The following is a 15,923-nucleotide window of genomic DNA, read 5'->3' on the forward strand; positions in this document are numbered from 1 at the left end:
AATACAACAAATATTAACCATATTCAAGTTACCTAAACCCCGTGACAGCAAGCACTACCACTTTCCACAGCAGTTCACATCTGCATCACCATCTAAATCAAATATAAAAAAAGCTATCTAAAAATATAGAAAATAGTAGCACATCCTTTAGCATTGCATATTTATGAATGTTTGGTCCCCCTACTTTACAGATATAACCCAAAATTAGTAATTTGCAGATCAATTTGGAAAACAATTCACTATCAGAGATACATGTCTACTTAGCTTGTCATCAGAAATAAAGAAAAACAGAGTAATAAAACTTGACAAAATGTCCAACTAAAATGATATTTAGCACTAAAACAGCTCAACAAAAACACTATTAATTTCAAAGCAATGACTATTAAAACTTTCGACCTCAAAAATGCTTCTGAAGATTTCAATGTCCTTGTTAGTTTCAACTTAGGAGCTACTTAAATTGTTCTTTCCAGTGCTCACCAATATTGACATAACCTATTTACTAATACCATATTCAAAACTCAATCATTCCGGTTCCCAGGAATCCTGTGTGTTGTTCAAGTATTATTACTGTTATTAAAAAAAACAGCAAAGAAAGCAAGCTCCTGTATTTGTTACAAGAAAAAAAGAAAATTACACCGTAATATAAGGCCTTCTAGTCAACAGGTAAACATATTCTACTGGGTTATTCAAACAAGCATGTAATCAGGTGGAAAGATCTACAGAACAGCAAGGTATCTGAACTGTAATCATCATGGCATGCATCTGAAAAGCATGCTCTTCCATCTTCCTGTTTGTTCAAGACTAAATAGGAGATCCTTTAAAGTCAAACGCAGTGATGTGGCTGCCCAGACCAATTCAGTCACGGTGCTTTCAACATACATCGTGGAAATTTTGATCCTCAGCTCCAGAAAACACTTTAGTTCTTCTCATTCATTTCAGACGTTGGGTAACATTAGCTAATGCAACAGCAAAAGCTTGCACTGCAGAAAATGGATACTGAAAATCTAAGATGTATGCATTACCATCAATCCTTCCAAATTGCATCACCTGCAAAAGAAAATAAATTACAGGCATTGGAAAGAAGCAATTTTTCCGATTGGAATTGGATCAAAGTTCAGTAAATGAACCAATTGATTAAAGGCTTACGTTTGCAGCATGGTATCATCTTTATTTTAACTATTGTTAATTTGTTGTTTGATTTTTAAATTAGCCTACTCAACAATACATTTTGATTACCGGCAACCAGGGTATGCTCTGTATATATTTCAGGTACATTGGTTGGGGGTGAGACTTTTTTTTCTCATGGGAGAAAGTCCTACCAATTTAACCAGCTAGGTCTTTTACCTTTCCCTGATCTCTTCTTTCCAGCCACACGGACGTAGACGTTAATTAGATACTAATTGCAGCAGAGGCAAACAAGCGGGAGGCTGGAAGAACACAGCAAGTCAGTTAGTATCATGAGGTGAAGAAGTCAACATTTCAGGTGTAACCCTTCTTTAGGACTCCACCTCCTGAAACTGCCTGGCTTGCTGTGTTCGTCCAGCCTTCTGCTTGTCTATCTTGATTTCCAGCATCTACAGTTTTTTTGTCTCTAATTAATTGCACTACGGCAGGAGGGAGGGCTGCATGAAGTGGGAGTCTCTAAAATTCTATAGCAAACAGATGAGGGGATCTGTTGGATATTGTGCCACAAAGTTTATATTTGTAACACATAAGAGAATGGTAAAGTTTGAAGTGGAACAATCTAAAATAAAACCTTTGAATGGGAAGAGGCAGAAATGGCAGACTGAAGATAAATAGTCTTAAAAATTAATGGCCAAATACAAAATAGTTTGAATTTATATTGTGACAAGGAATGGCATTGTTGCTGGTCCACAGTAAATGCAAATCCTAATTTTTTCTTTGTTTACATCTACAATTTCCAAATTGTTGGAGGAAATCCTGAAGAAGGATTTATGTGTACTTGGAAAGGCAAGGACTGAATATGGCTTTGTGTGTGGGAAATCATGTCTCACTAACTTGACTGAGTTTTTTAAAGAAGTAACTAAGAGGGCTGAAGAGGGCAGAGCAGTGGACATGATCTGGATGGACATCAGTAAAGCATTCGACAACCATGTGATGGCAACTACTGTAGACTGGTTGCCATCACGTGGAATACAGGGAGAACTAGCCATTTAGATACAGACTGGCTTGAAAGTCGAAGACAGACGGTGATGGTGTAGGTTGCTTTTCAAACTGGAGGCTTGAGACCAGCAGTGTGCCATCAAGATTGGTGCTGAATCCACTGTTCTTTGTCATTTATATAAATGATTTGGATGTGATTACAGGAGGTCTGGTTAGTAAGTTTGCAGATGACACCAAAATTGGAGGTGTAGGGTAGCCAAAAGGTTACCTCAGAGCACAATGTGACCATGAACAGATGGGCAATTGGGCTGAGGAGTGGCAGATGGAGTTTAATTTAGATAAATGTGAGGCGCTGCATTTTGGAAAGGCGGATCAAAGCAGAACTTATATACTTAATGTTAGGTCCTGGAGAGTGTTGCTGAATGAACAGACCTTGGAATGCAAGTTCATAGTTCCTTGAAGGTGGAGTCCCAGGTATTGAGTATAAAAGTTAGGAGGTCATCTTGTGGTTTTAAAGGACATTGATTAGGCCACTTCTGGAATACTACATGTAATCGCTTAGAACCTTTCAGGCCCATCTTTTTCCTCTTCTATACTGATCATGAATCTACTGAAGTTATGACCTGTGTGAGAAAAAATGTTCTCCCAGTTATTACTTCAAGCACTTGTCCTCAACCACTTCATGACTTAATTTTAAGTTCAAGACCATCCCCTAATCCCGTGGGGCCTTCTACATACCAGATTAAAAAAAGGTGTCCTGGAATTAGAAAGAATTCCATTCTTTTTAAATCTTTTACATTATGACTACCTCATTATTGCTACCAAATAACTTAAATGTTTCTCTTAAATTTGCCATTCTCAAAGCATAAATTCATCATTCAAAAAAGTGACTTTTTTTACAGCCATAATGCCATTTGAGAAATAGGTTGTTTTAACAAATAGAACTATATGGGTGCAATATACACCTCCCAACCCCAACTTATGGATGCTGTAAATAGAAAAGTTGGGATATTGCAGGCTACCTCTACTAAAATAAGTGGTTTAATTATCTGCTGTGTTTCCCACACTGATTTTTGGGATTCATTCTGCTTGGTTCATTCAGTCAGATATGATGTTGCAGATTAGATTTAATTTTCAGTAAATAAAAAATAGATGTTGATTAAATCATTAATAAGTCTTTCAGACATATTTCTAACTTTATGACGTAAAGTCACAAATTTTCCTGCCCCAAATCACTCTAATGATATTGCACTACTTGGTTATTATTGCGATACCAAACTGAGAACGAAAGCATTTAATTATTAATATCCATAAACAAATTCAAGAAGCAATATAATTAAGTATTAAAATGCAAAAGATACACTTTTCTAAAGCCTGTTACAAGTGACTTTGTAATTTAAGTTGCAAAATTATTACAAAAGTCAGAGACTAAATAATAAACAGGGCCCATGTGATCAACAATTCAATGTTTTGTAGAATGCAGAGACCAGTAAAACCTATGATTTCACCTGAGATAAGTTTATTGCTGCAAATGACTATTTTATCTCATTCATTGAAACTGCACAACTGAAACAAATCTAGAATAGAAACAAGTGGTTTCAAATAAGATTAGAAAGTATTCTGGAATTTTCATTCAACCCACTGTGTCCACACCAACCCTCTGAAGACCATCCGACCCAACCAGCTCCCTCCCCTATCCCCACAACTCTGCATTTACCACAGCACCTAGTCGACACATTCCTGGACACTATGGACAATTTAGCATGCCCAATCTATCTAATCTGCACATCTTCGGACTGTGGGAGAAAACTGGATCATCTGATAGAAAACTATGTAGACATGTCAAACGTGCAAAATCTACAGTCACCTGAGACTGGGTTCCTGGAGATGTGAGGCAGCAGTGCGAACCACTGAGCCACTGTGCAGCCCATAACAGAGTCAGATTCATTCATAAAGCTTATCTCTAGATGCAAGGAAACATAACTGCTGAACACAGCTGTTCATTTTGAAGAACCCTCTTATGAAGGAATATATAGCTACAAAAGCTCTTTACACTTACAGCATTCAGTATTTTTCCTACATGAGGATTGCATGAGCAACCAGCCAAAACACTCTTTTCTGGGTATCATAAGCACCATACCAAAATCCTTCCGTGGACATTTTGAGCATCAAACTAGCACCCTCTCATAGCTTCATGAGCAGCAAAAGTGTTTAAGCCACAATGAATAAATTTAGACCACAATGAAAGTTGACTGTGATGTGTTGCAGCAAACTATATTGTACATTATTTTACAATACCTGTCGTCCTTCCAACTCAATTTGGAAGTTTTTTGCAGACTCTTGGGTCACTCTTCCTCCAAAGTCCAACTGATATACTTGTGTTGCCTCATTCCAGAGTGGCTGCTTGTTAGCCATTACATACACAAATCCTTGATTCCCCAATTTCCCGTCCTCTTTTTCATTTGCCCTTCGACATTTCAGTTCATCCGTTTCATTCGCTGTCCTTAAGTTTCTCTTAGTTTTCCAAACCTTTTTGGCGCTCTGACTCTGATTCATGAACTCATCTCCACTAATGAATAACTCTGGCTCACTTTCTGAGCTGTCTTGAAACTCACTCATTTTATTCAGCTTTTTGGATTTTATCTGATCTTTTTGACTTTTGATTTTTTTCTTTTCTCTTCCTAGTCTCGGGCTAGAAATTAGAGAATTGAAGTCTGTAAGCACCTTTGCGTCTTTTTTCATTTTTCCTTCAGTTACAGCTCGCATATTTGCCTCCTCTGGTCTGCTGTCTAACCGTTTATGGCTTTTCTTGTCATATCTATCTGTTCGCAGAAGAACAGGAGATTCTGTCAGAGAGACGACCTCTTGGAAGTTGTCTGCTGTTTCGATAATTGCCTCAGTTCTCGTGTGTTGAAACTCTGTTGAAAATGAAGGCATTCCAGCTTTCTCAACAAGCACGTCTGGCTTTGAGCTCAACGTACCCTGTGAACTATGCATCAGGGAACAAGCACTGTAAGTATTCCATTGATGTAATGTAATCGGGGGGAGCTGTAGACTAGAAAATGTGTTATTGGTTGGATACATTGGTGGCAATGGACAACAGCCAATGTTAGCTGGATAACCAGATTGCACGACTACAGAAGAGTCTTGTTGTGGGTATGGAGGTGGGATTATAGCTTCTGAAGAAGGAAAAGAGGCCTGAAAGGCTGCAATAGGAGATGCGCTGTAACTTAGTGGATATGGTAATGTGAATCCAAAGTTTGACTGGAAAGTGACTGTTGGACTATTTGTAGATTTAATAGGAATGATTGGTACATGAGGTATTTCCACATGTGATTGTTCCAAGATGAGTGCTGGTGGTTTATGACACGCTGTTGCAGAAATCTGACTTGGTTGTTGTGGAATCCAAATTTCCTCACTCCCTGTTTGGTCCCACTGATATGGGAGTGGTTGCTTCATGCTCATGTTGATCTCATTATTTAATGTAATATGTCTAATGGATTTCTCAAATTGACAATGCTGCAAAATAGATTCATCCTCACTGAAAGCATTATTAACATATTCAGTTCTATCCTGACAGTTGTCTGGAACACTTAGCAGATTATAGGATGACTGAGAAGAGAGGGGTGATGTACTAGATGAGTGGACAATTACAGTGCTAAGCTGAGAGCCAGTCCCAGTAGGTAATTCTGATCTACTATTAATGTTACTATTGTTGCTTCCATTGTTGATGCACTGAGTACACGTATAGAGAGCCGGTGGAGATCTGAGAGAGGTTTGCTGGTACTGTGCAGACACAGAATTGTTCTTCAGTTTATGACCATGTTGAATAATCCTATGTGAGTCTAACAGCTGAGACACTTTTGCTGTGGCATCTTTGCTCTCACTTTGCAATGGCACTTGTATAGTGTTACTATCAATACGCTGACTTCTATTGGTGGCATCAGGATAAGGAGGTGGATCTCCACTAGGAATAACACAGTGAGCAACACTCAGCCTATTTAATGTGCCATATACCTGCTGTACCTTCTTAGCATCTGCTGAAGGCAACTGTAAAGGTGACTGTCCTGGGCCTGGAAGTGTATACGTATTTTGACTGCTTGATATTCTCATGCGAGGCCTATATACTTCTTCGACATTTCCACTGCTATCAAATGTTGTGATTCTTTCGTAACCTAGAGGGGTTTGAAGATGTCTAGTAGGAAAGAGGGAGAGATCTATTTTTTTCAGACAAATGTCTGCAGGTGGAGTAGTAGCAGAGGTGGCTGCAGAAGCTGTTATAGTCCCTGGATACGGAGGAGGTGGATGTGCATTTATTTTAGCTAACTGCACTTCGGGGGTTGTGCAGAATGGCATTGTATTGCTTTCCAGGAACTGTGGCACTGTTCGCATCGACTTGATTTTCTGAGAGTGCTCAGGTTCTCGTTCCACCTGCTCCATGTTGGGAATCTGTACAATCCCCCCAAGCTGTGGTGATTGCTGTTGTGATCCACCAGTCATTCGGCTGGTTTCCAAACTTCCAAAAATTGCCTGCCCAGGATTTGAAAACCTGTTAGAAATTGCATACTGGCTGGAATTGTCCAAACCACGTTCTGCTGCTCCTGCAATAGCTGTTTGATTTGTTAAAATATCAAGCTGCACATTCTGATTGGCAAGTAACGATTGAACTAGTCCAATACTCTGGGTAGGGGACATTGCTTGAGCAGAACTATGGATTGGTGCAATGGGAATGTTAACAGTGCAAGGAGGATTGTTTTCTGGAGCTCCAGTTGTTCCATTCACTGTGCAAAGAGAAGAACAAAATTTAAAAATTCTTTATTACCGACAAAATATTTAGCTTGCCCCATAGAAAAGCATACACTGCTATTTTTCTAATGACATTCAATTGTACTGTTTGCAGCACATACGTTGTATAATTTTGAGAAATTTTAAGAATGATTTTTAGTTTGTCTATGTCAATAAAAATGCACATTTGAAGAAGAGGTATAATAGGCAGTACAATGGAGTAATCTAATATTAATCAGAAGGAAATTTGAAGAGTTAATATGAAAGGCATAATCGGACTAAGACGAGGTCAACATTACATTGAATTATAAAACACATGGGAGGCGATGGACTGTTAATCCAGAGACCCAGGTAATGGGGAGCTGGGTTCGAATCCTGCCTTGGCAAATGGTGGAATTTGAATTCAACATATATCTGGAATTAGGAACAGTACAACACAGACACAAACCCTTTGGTCCACCACATCTCTGCCAATCATGATGCCATTCTATACTAATTCCATCTGCTTAAACATGTGCACTTCCCTCTGTTCCCTGCCTGTTCATGTGTCCAAATGTCTCTTTAATTTTGCTATTACATTTGCATCTACCAACTCATCTGGCAATGTATTCCAGGCACTGACCAACCATGGTATGAAAAATGTGTCACACTCATCTCCTCAAATCAGAGGATGGCAGAGAGTCATTGAGAGGAATTCTGATAGACAGCACTGCGGGCACCACTACTGGAGAGTCGATCGTGATAGGACACCTTCGGTGACTGGCGTAAGGAGCAGCATTGAATCAGAGAGTGCAGAGATACCATTGAGAGGAATTCTGGGAGACAGCAGTGGTCTGAATATTGCAGAAGAACTGGTGTCAAGGAGTGGTTAAACCTGAACGCTACATTTGTGTTTCCCCCATTTCCTGTAAAATAAAAAAAGGCACTACAAGGAGTACAGGCAAGATAAGATTTTTGTCTTTTTTAAAATATAGATGGGTGGAGCTGGAAGTGAGGGCAGTGATATGTTCCTCTTGCCAGATGTGGGCAATACCACCTGCAGGAAGTGTTACCAGCTGCAACTCCACATAGACCACATGGATGGTTGGAGAAGGAGCTTGACACATTGCGGTGCATAGTGGGGGACACACAGTGTGATAGACACTAGCTTTAGGAAGATGGTTACATCACAGGATTACCTGAAACATGAGGAAAAACAGATATAAGTGTAGGACGGAAGGCTTTAGATATATGGATCATTAGAATATCTCCTATGGATGGTGGGACCTATGCAAGAAGGACGGGTTGCAGCTGAACTGGAGGGGTACCAATATCCTGGGTGGGAGGAACTACTAGAGCTCTTCAGGAGGGTTTAACTAGTGTTGTAGAGGGGTAGTAACCAGAATAATAGGCCAGTAAATCAGGGATTGAGGACAAAAGTGAGACTGCGATATGCAAAGCACAGAGTAAGAGGGAAGTTGGGCTCAGAGGAACTGAAGGTCTGGAGTGCATTGACTTCAATGCAACAAATATAACAGGTAAGACAGATGAACTAAGAACATGGATTACTGCATGGAATTATGATGTTATTGCCATTATGGAGAAATGGTTGAAGGAGGGACATGACTGCCAGCTTAACATTCCAAAATATCGCAGTTTTACATGGGAAAGAAAGGGAAACAAAAGGGGACAACAACTGCTTTAAAGACCAGTTGATTAAAGTGCAGGATATTCATGTCCCTGCAAAACTGAAGGATAGGAATCGCAGGATTCAGGAACCAAGAATGACGAGGGAAATTGTAAGCTTAGTCAAAAGGAAAAAGGACTCATACGATAGGTCGAGGCAGCTACAAAATGACAAATCCCCTGAAGAGTATAGGGAAATTGGGAAGGAACTTGAACACGGAATTAGGAAGGCTAAATGGAGCCATGAAATGTCTTTAGCAAAAAGGTTCAAGGAGAATGCAAGGCTTCTTTTGAATATATTAGAAGAGAGCAGCAAGGAAAAGAATAGGCCCACTCCAGGACAAAGGAGGGAAGTTATGCATGGAGTCACAGCAAGTGCGAGAGATCCTGACTGAGTACTATGTATCGGTATTTACCAAGGAGAAAGATATGACTGATGTTGGGGTTATGGATATGTGTGTGAATACTCTAGAGAATGTCAATATATTGAAGGAGGAAGTTTTGGGTACCCTAAATTGCATTAAGGTAGCCAAGTTCCCAGGGCCAGATGAAATGTGTCAGGTTACTGCAAAAGGCAAGAGAAGTAGCTGGTGCATTAGCAGATATTATATTAGATCTTTTTTAGATTAGATTAGAATACTTTACAGTGTGGAAACAGGCCCTTCGGCCCAACAAGTCCATACCGACCCGCTGAAGCGCAATCCATCCAGACCCATTCCCCTACATTTACCCCTTCACCTAGCCCTACGGGCAATTTAGCATGGCCAATTCACCTAACCTGCACATTTTTGGACTGTGGGAGGAAACCGGAGCATCTGGAGGAAACCCACGCAGACACGGGGAGAATGTGCAAACTCCACACACAGTCAGTCGCCTGAAGCGGGAATTTAACCAGGGTCTCTGGTGCTGTGAGGCAGCAGTGCTAACCACTGCGCCATCCACATTCTTTTTGACCACAGGCGAGCTTCCAGAGGCCTTATTTAAGAAAGGAAGCTGGGATAATCCAGGTAATTTTCAGTTGGTGAGCCTGCCATCTGTGGTAGGGAGATCTTGGAGAAAATACTGAGAGACAAGATATATGCATATTTGGAACAAAGGAAGATCGCTTAAGCTTGAGGAAGCAAGGATGTGGCACAGTTTTAATGGATTACAGGTTAACTAGAAAAGAACTCAAAATGGACTGAGGATAGCTAGGAGGGACCATGAAAAAGCCTTGGTGGGAAGGATTAGGGAAAACCAAAAAGCATTTTACACTTACATGAGAAATAAGACATTGATCAGTGAGAGTGTACAGCCTATCAGAGATAATGGAGGTAATTTGTGCCTGGAATCTGAAGAGGTAGGGGAGGCCCTAAATGAGTTGTTTGCTTCAGTATTCACTAGAGAAAGGGACGTTGTTGATAGTGAAAACACTGTGGACCAGGTCAATAAGCTTGAACAGATTGATATTAAGAAAGTCGATATGCTGGAAATTCTGGGAAGCATCAAGATAGATAAGTCCCCCCATAGCCAGACCACTAAGGTTACCACAGGAAGTGAGAAATGAGACTGCTGTGCCTCTGGTGATGTTCTTTGCATCCTCACTCTCCACCGGAGAAGTACCGGATGATTGGAGGAAGGCGAACGTTGTTCCTCTGTCCAAGAAAGGGAATAGGGAAATCCCTGGGAATTACAGACCACTCAGTCTTATGTCAATGGTAAGCAAGATACTGGAAAGTATTCATAGAGATAGGATTTATGAGTATTTATAAAAACACAGTTTGATTAAAGATTGTCAGCATGGATACAGGGAAATTTGACTGGATACAGAATTGGCTGGCTGAAAAAGACAGCAAGTGGTAGTGGATAGAAAGTATTCTGTTGGTGAAAGTGGTATCCTGCAGGGATCTGTCCTTGGGTCTCAGCTTTTTGTAGTTTTTAAAAATGATTTGGATGAAGAAGTGGAAGGGTGGGTTAATAAATTTGCTGATGACACAAAGGTCGGTGGTGTTGTAGATAGCGTCAAGGCAGGCTATAACAAGACAGTGACAGGATGCAGAGCTAGGCTGAGAAGTGGCAGATGGAGTTCAACCCGGAAAAATGTGAAGTGATTTACTTGGAAAGGTTGAATTTGAGTGCTGAATACAGGGTTAAAGACAGGACACTTGGAAGAGGAAGAGGAACAGCAGGATCTTGGGGTCCACGTACATAAATCCCTCAAAACTGCCACCAAAGTCGATAGGATCATTAAGAAGGTGTTTTGGCTTTCACTAACTGGGGGATTGAGTCTAAGAGCTGCAAGGTTTTGCTGCAGTTTTGTAAATCCCTGGTTAGACCACACTTGGTATATTGTGTCCAGTTCTTGTCGCCTCATTACAGGAAGGATGTAGATTCTTTACACAGGGTGCAGAGGAGATTTACCAGAATGCCGCCTGAATTGGAGGACTTGTCTTATGAAGAAAGGTTGAATGAGTTTGGGCTTTTCACACTGGAAAGAAGGAAGAGAGGTTACTTGACAGAGGCAAGGTAATGAGAGCAGAGAGTAGATAGTCAGAGACTTTTCCCCTGAGTAGAAATAGCTGTCCCGAGGGTCATAATTTTAAGGTGATTGGACAAAGGTATAGGGGAGATGTCAGAGGTAGATTCTTTATGCAGAGAGTGGTGGGTGCATGGAATGCACTGCCAGCAGTGGGTGTAGAGTCTGAGACATTCGGGACACTTAAGCGACTGCTGGACAAGCACATGGAAGGCAGTAAATTGAGGGATGTGTAAGTTTCGTTGATCTTAGGTTAAATGCTTGGCACAACATCGTGGGCCGAAGGCCCTTTACTGTGCTATACCATTCTATGTTCTAAAATGGACTAGCTACTGACAGGCACCATGGTTTTGTGTGGGCAAGGTCGCATCTCACCAACCTGATTTAATTTTTTTGAAGAGGTGAAAAAGATAATTGATGAAGGAAGGGCTGTGGATATTGTTTACATGGACTTTAGTAAGGCACTTGATAAAGTCCCACAAAGCAAATTGGTACAAAAACGAAAATCACATGGGATTTAGGATGGGGTGGCTAGATAGATACAAAACTGGCTTGGTCATAGAAGACAGAGGGTAGCGGCAGACAGGTATTTTTTCCAAATGAAGACCTGTAACTAGTGTGTCCTATAGGGATCAATCTTAGGTCCTCTGTTGTTTGTAGTATACATATGATCCGGAGGGAAATATGCGTGGTCTGATTAGTAAGTCTGCAAATGACATGAAGACTGGTGCAGTTGCTGATAGTGCCGACAATTGTGAAAGGATACAACAGGTATAGATAGTTTGGCAATTTGGGGACAGAAATGGCAGATGGAGTTTAATCCAGACAAATGCAAGGTGATGTATTTGGAGGATCAAATTTAGGTGTAAGTGGCAGAACCTCAGGAACATTAAGATATAGACAGATGTGGATGTGAGGTACATAGTTCTCTAAAAGTGGCAACACTGGTGGCCCAGGTGATTCAGAAGCCATGTGGCATGCTTGGCTTCATCAGCCAGGGCATGGAGTACAAAAGCTGGCAAATCATGCTGTAGCTATATAAATCCATATGCTGCATTTGGAGTACTGTGTGCAGTTTTGGTTGTAACATTACCAGAAGAACATAGAAGCTTTGGAGAGAGTACAAAGAGGATTCACCAGGATGTTGCCTGGTCCTGAGGGCATTGGCTATGAGGAAAGTTTAAAATGTCTGGGATTGATTTCACTGGAAAGACGGTATCTGAGGGGAGACCTGATAGAAGTCTACAAACTTATAAGAGTCATAGATAGGGTGGATAGTCAGAGACTTTTTCCTAGGGCTGAAATTTCAATTAGAAGGTTCAAGGTGCGAGGGAGAAAGTTTATGTGAGATGTGCAAGATATGTTTTTCACACAGAGAGTGGTAGGACCCTTGAATGCACTGCTAGAGGAGGTGGTGGAAGCAAGCATGTTGGTGACATTTAAGAGGCATTTGATGGTTACATGATTAGGGAGGGAAAAGAGGAATTTGGACTGAATAACGGCAGAAGGTTTGTTTTCCAGTTTAGTTTGGGCATGATGATTGTCACAGGATTGGAGGCCAGAAGGGCCTGCTCCTGTGCTGTACTTCTCTTTTGTTCTTTTTGTTGTTTTGTGTTCTTAAACTTTCTCCCTCTCACTTTAAACTTGTGCCACCTAGTATTTGACATTTCCACCCTAGGAAAAAGAATCTGACTATCCATCCTATCCACAAAACACAGAACAGTAACAGGCCTTTTAGCCCACAATGCCGTGTTGAATGTATACCAAATTAAACTAATCCATTCAATCTGCCCATGGTCCATATCCCTCCATTTCTTGCTTGTTCTATATATCTATCTAAAAGAGCCTTAACCACCCATATCATATCTGTCTTCACCACAACCCCGTCAGAGCATTCCAGGCATCCACCACTTTGTCTGTAAAAAATGTGGCCCTCACATCTTATATGCACACTTTCTAGTATTAGACATTTCAAGTCTGGGAATAAGATTCTGACTGTCAATGCTAACTATGCCTCTCATAATTTTGTTGACTTTTTCTGCCAAGTCTCCCCTGCTCCACTCCAGAGAAAACAACCCTGGTTTGCCCAGCCTCTCCATTTAGCTCATACCCTCTAATTCAGCCAGGATCCTGGTAAACCTCTTCAGCATAGTCTCCAAAGCCTCAACATCCTTCCTGTAACGTGGCAACCAGCATCAAACGCAATTAGATTAGATTAGATTTACAACAGGCCCTTCGGCCCAACAAGTCCACACCGACCCTCAGGAGAGTAACCCACCCAGACTCATTCCCCAACCCTATATTTACCCTTGACACGATGGTCAATTTAGTATGACCAATTCACCTGACCTGCACATCTTTTGGGATTGTGGGAGGAAACCAGAGCACCCGGAGGAAGCCCATGCAGACACGGGGTTAATGTGCAAACTCCACACAGACAGTCGCCCGAGGCGGGAATCGAACCTGGATCCCTGGCGTTGTGAGGCAGCAGTGCTCACCACTGAGTCACTGTGCTGCCCAAGTGCACTCTTAGTGCGGCCTATCAATATGTTTTTGAAAGCTGCAACATCATTTCTTGACTTTTGTATTGCCCCAACCAATATGGCAGGCATGCCATATGCCTTTTTTACTACCCTATCTACTTGTGTGGCCACTTTCAGGGAACTACTAGGACCCAAAGATCCCTCTGTACATCAATGCTGTTAAAGGTCCTACCATTAACTGTATACTTTCCCTTAACATTTGACCTCCCAAAGTGCAACACCTCGCACTTGCCCAATTAAACTCCATCTGCTATTTTTGGTCCCATATCTGCAATTGATCTATAACCTCTATAATCCTTTGACAACCTTTTACACTAATTGCCCTGATCTTTGTGTCATCTGCAAACAAACTAACCCATCCAACTAAGTTTTCATCAAAGTCATTGATATAAATCACAAACAGCAGAGGTCCCAGTATGGATCTCTGCAAAGCACCACTCATTATGGACCTCCAGCTGGAAAACCATCCTTCAACCACTACCCTCTTTCTTCGATGGGCAAGCCAGTTCTGAAATCAAACAATCAAGTCACCAAAGATCCCATGAATCTTGACTTTCTGGATGAGCTTACCATGACGGACCTTGTCAAAAGTCTTACTAAAATCCATGTAAACAACATCCACTGCTCTAACCTCATCAGTCACCCTCGTCACCATCTCAAAATGTGACCTGCCCCACACAGAGTAATTCTGTCTGTCCCTATTTAGACCATGCTCTTCTAAATGTGTATAAAGCCTATCCCTAAAAATCCTCTCCAATAATTTCCCAACCCCCAATGTGGGACTCACTGCTCCATAGTTTCCTGGATTATCCCTATTTCCCTTCTTGAACAGAGGAACAACAATAGTTAATTGCTAGTCCTCAGGGATCTCTCTGTGGCTAGAAAGGATACAAAGATCTTGGTCACCCAGTAATCTCGTCCACTTGCCTCTCTCAGTAACCTGGGGTAAATCCTATCGGGCCCTGGGGATTTACCCACCTTAATGCTCTTCAAGAGAACCAACATCACTTCTTTCTTGATCTCAAAATGTCCTAGCATTTTGCATGCCCCACACTAATCTCACTATCCCCCATGTCCTTCTCCTTGGTGAATATTGATGCAAAGTACTCATTTAGGATCTCGCCCTTATCCTCTGCCTCCAAACACAAGTTCCCTCCTTTATCATTGAGTGATCATACACTCACCCTATTTATCATTTTGCTTTAAATGTATATACAACATTCCTTCGGATTCTCTTCAATCTTACTTGCCAAGGACATTTTATGGCCCCAACTTGCTCTCCTAATTTTCTGCCTCAGTTCTTTCCTGCTTTCTTTATACTTCTCACAGGTTTTAGCTTTCTAAACCTTGCATATGTTTTCTTATACTTTTTGAATAAATTAACAAACTCCCTAATCACCCAAGGGTCCCATATCTTGCTATCCTTGTTCTTCCTCTTTACTGGAACATGGTTGTCCTGAACTCTGATCAGTAGGCCTTGAAACAACTCACACAAATCAAATGTAGACTTGCCTGATACCAACTTCTCCCAATTAACTCTCCATCACTTCAGCCTATTACTGACATAATGTGTCTGCTCCTAATTTAGCACTTCACACAAGGTCCTGACTTATACTTATTCAAAGTTATCTTAAAACTTAAGGACTTGTTCGCAAAGATTTCTATGCTTCTATCAGTTGCCCCCTAGCCTCCGAAACTCTAGCGTAAACAATCCAGGTTTGTCCAATTTTTCCTTATAGCTAATAAACTCCAACTCAGGTAACATCTTAGTAAACCTCTTTTGCACCCTCTCCTAAACTCCATATCCTTCCTACAGTGGTGGCCAGAACTGTACACAATACTCCAAATGTGGTCTAATTAAAGTTTAATGCAGCTGCAACATGACTCGCCAATTTTTTATACTCAGTGCCTTGACCAATGAAGTAAGCATGCCATGCACTTTTTTTAACTACCTCATCTATTTCTGTTGCCACTTAAATGGAGCTATGGACTTCGATCCCAAATCCCTCTGAATATTGATGCTGCTATCAGTCCTGCCATTTACTGTATACAAGGGGACCTCGATTATCCGAACGAGATGGGCGAGCACTCTTTCGTTGGGTTAACTGATTCAATGCCTTTCCTCTGGGGTTCGGAGTTTTCTATTAAGTCTGCTCCCTGTTCAGATTAGGCAGCAGCACACCGTACGCCCCCCCAACCTCTTCCAACACCATTCCTCCACCTGCCCCAAACACCGTCCAACACCGCGCCCTCACCCGCCCCCCCACCCTCTCCCACCTCAACCCTGTCCA

At 41.3% G+C, this 15,923-nt stretch overlaps 1 protein-coding gene across 1 annotated transcript in view; it reads right to left on the reverse strand.

Moving 5' to 3' along the window:
* Positions 1-185: 185 nt before the first annotated feature.
* Positions 186-15,923, reverse strand: part of LOC122553256 (tubby-related protein 4-like) — a 353,919-nt gene continuing 338,181 nt past the window's right edge. Inside the window, exons 13-14 of the mRNA XM_043696840.1 lie at positions 4,423-6,905; positions 186-1,047 (exon numbers count right to left, since the gene is read on the reverse strand). Coding sequence (XP_043552775.1) covers positions 931-1,047; positions 4,423-6,905 — 2,600 coding nt within the window. The 3' untranslated portion in view covers positions 186-930. The remainder of the gene's footprint in view (positions 1,048-4,422; positions 6,906-15,923) is intronic.

The sequence above is a fragment of the Chiloscyllium plagiosum genome, chromosome 9 (assembly GCF_004010195.1).
Source record: "Chiloscyllium plagiosum isolate BGI_BamShark_2017 chromosome 9, ASM401019v2, whole genome shotgun sequence".
Classification (NCBI taxonomy): domain Eukaryota; kingdom Metazoa; phylum Chordata; class Chondrichthyes; order Orectolobiformes; family Hemiscylliidae; genus Chiloscyllium; species Chiloscyllium plagiosum.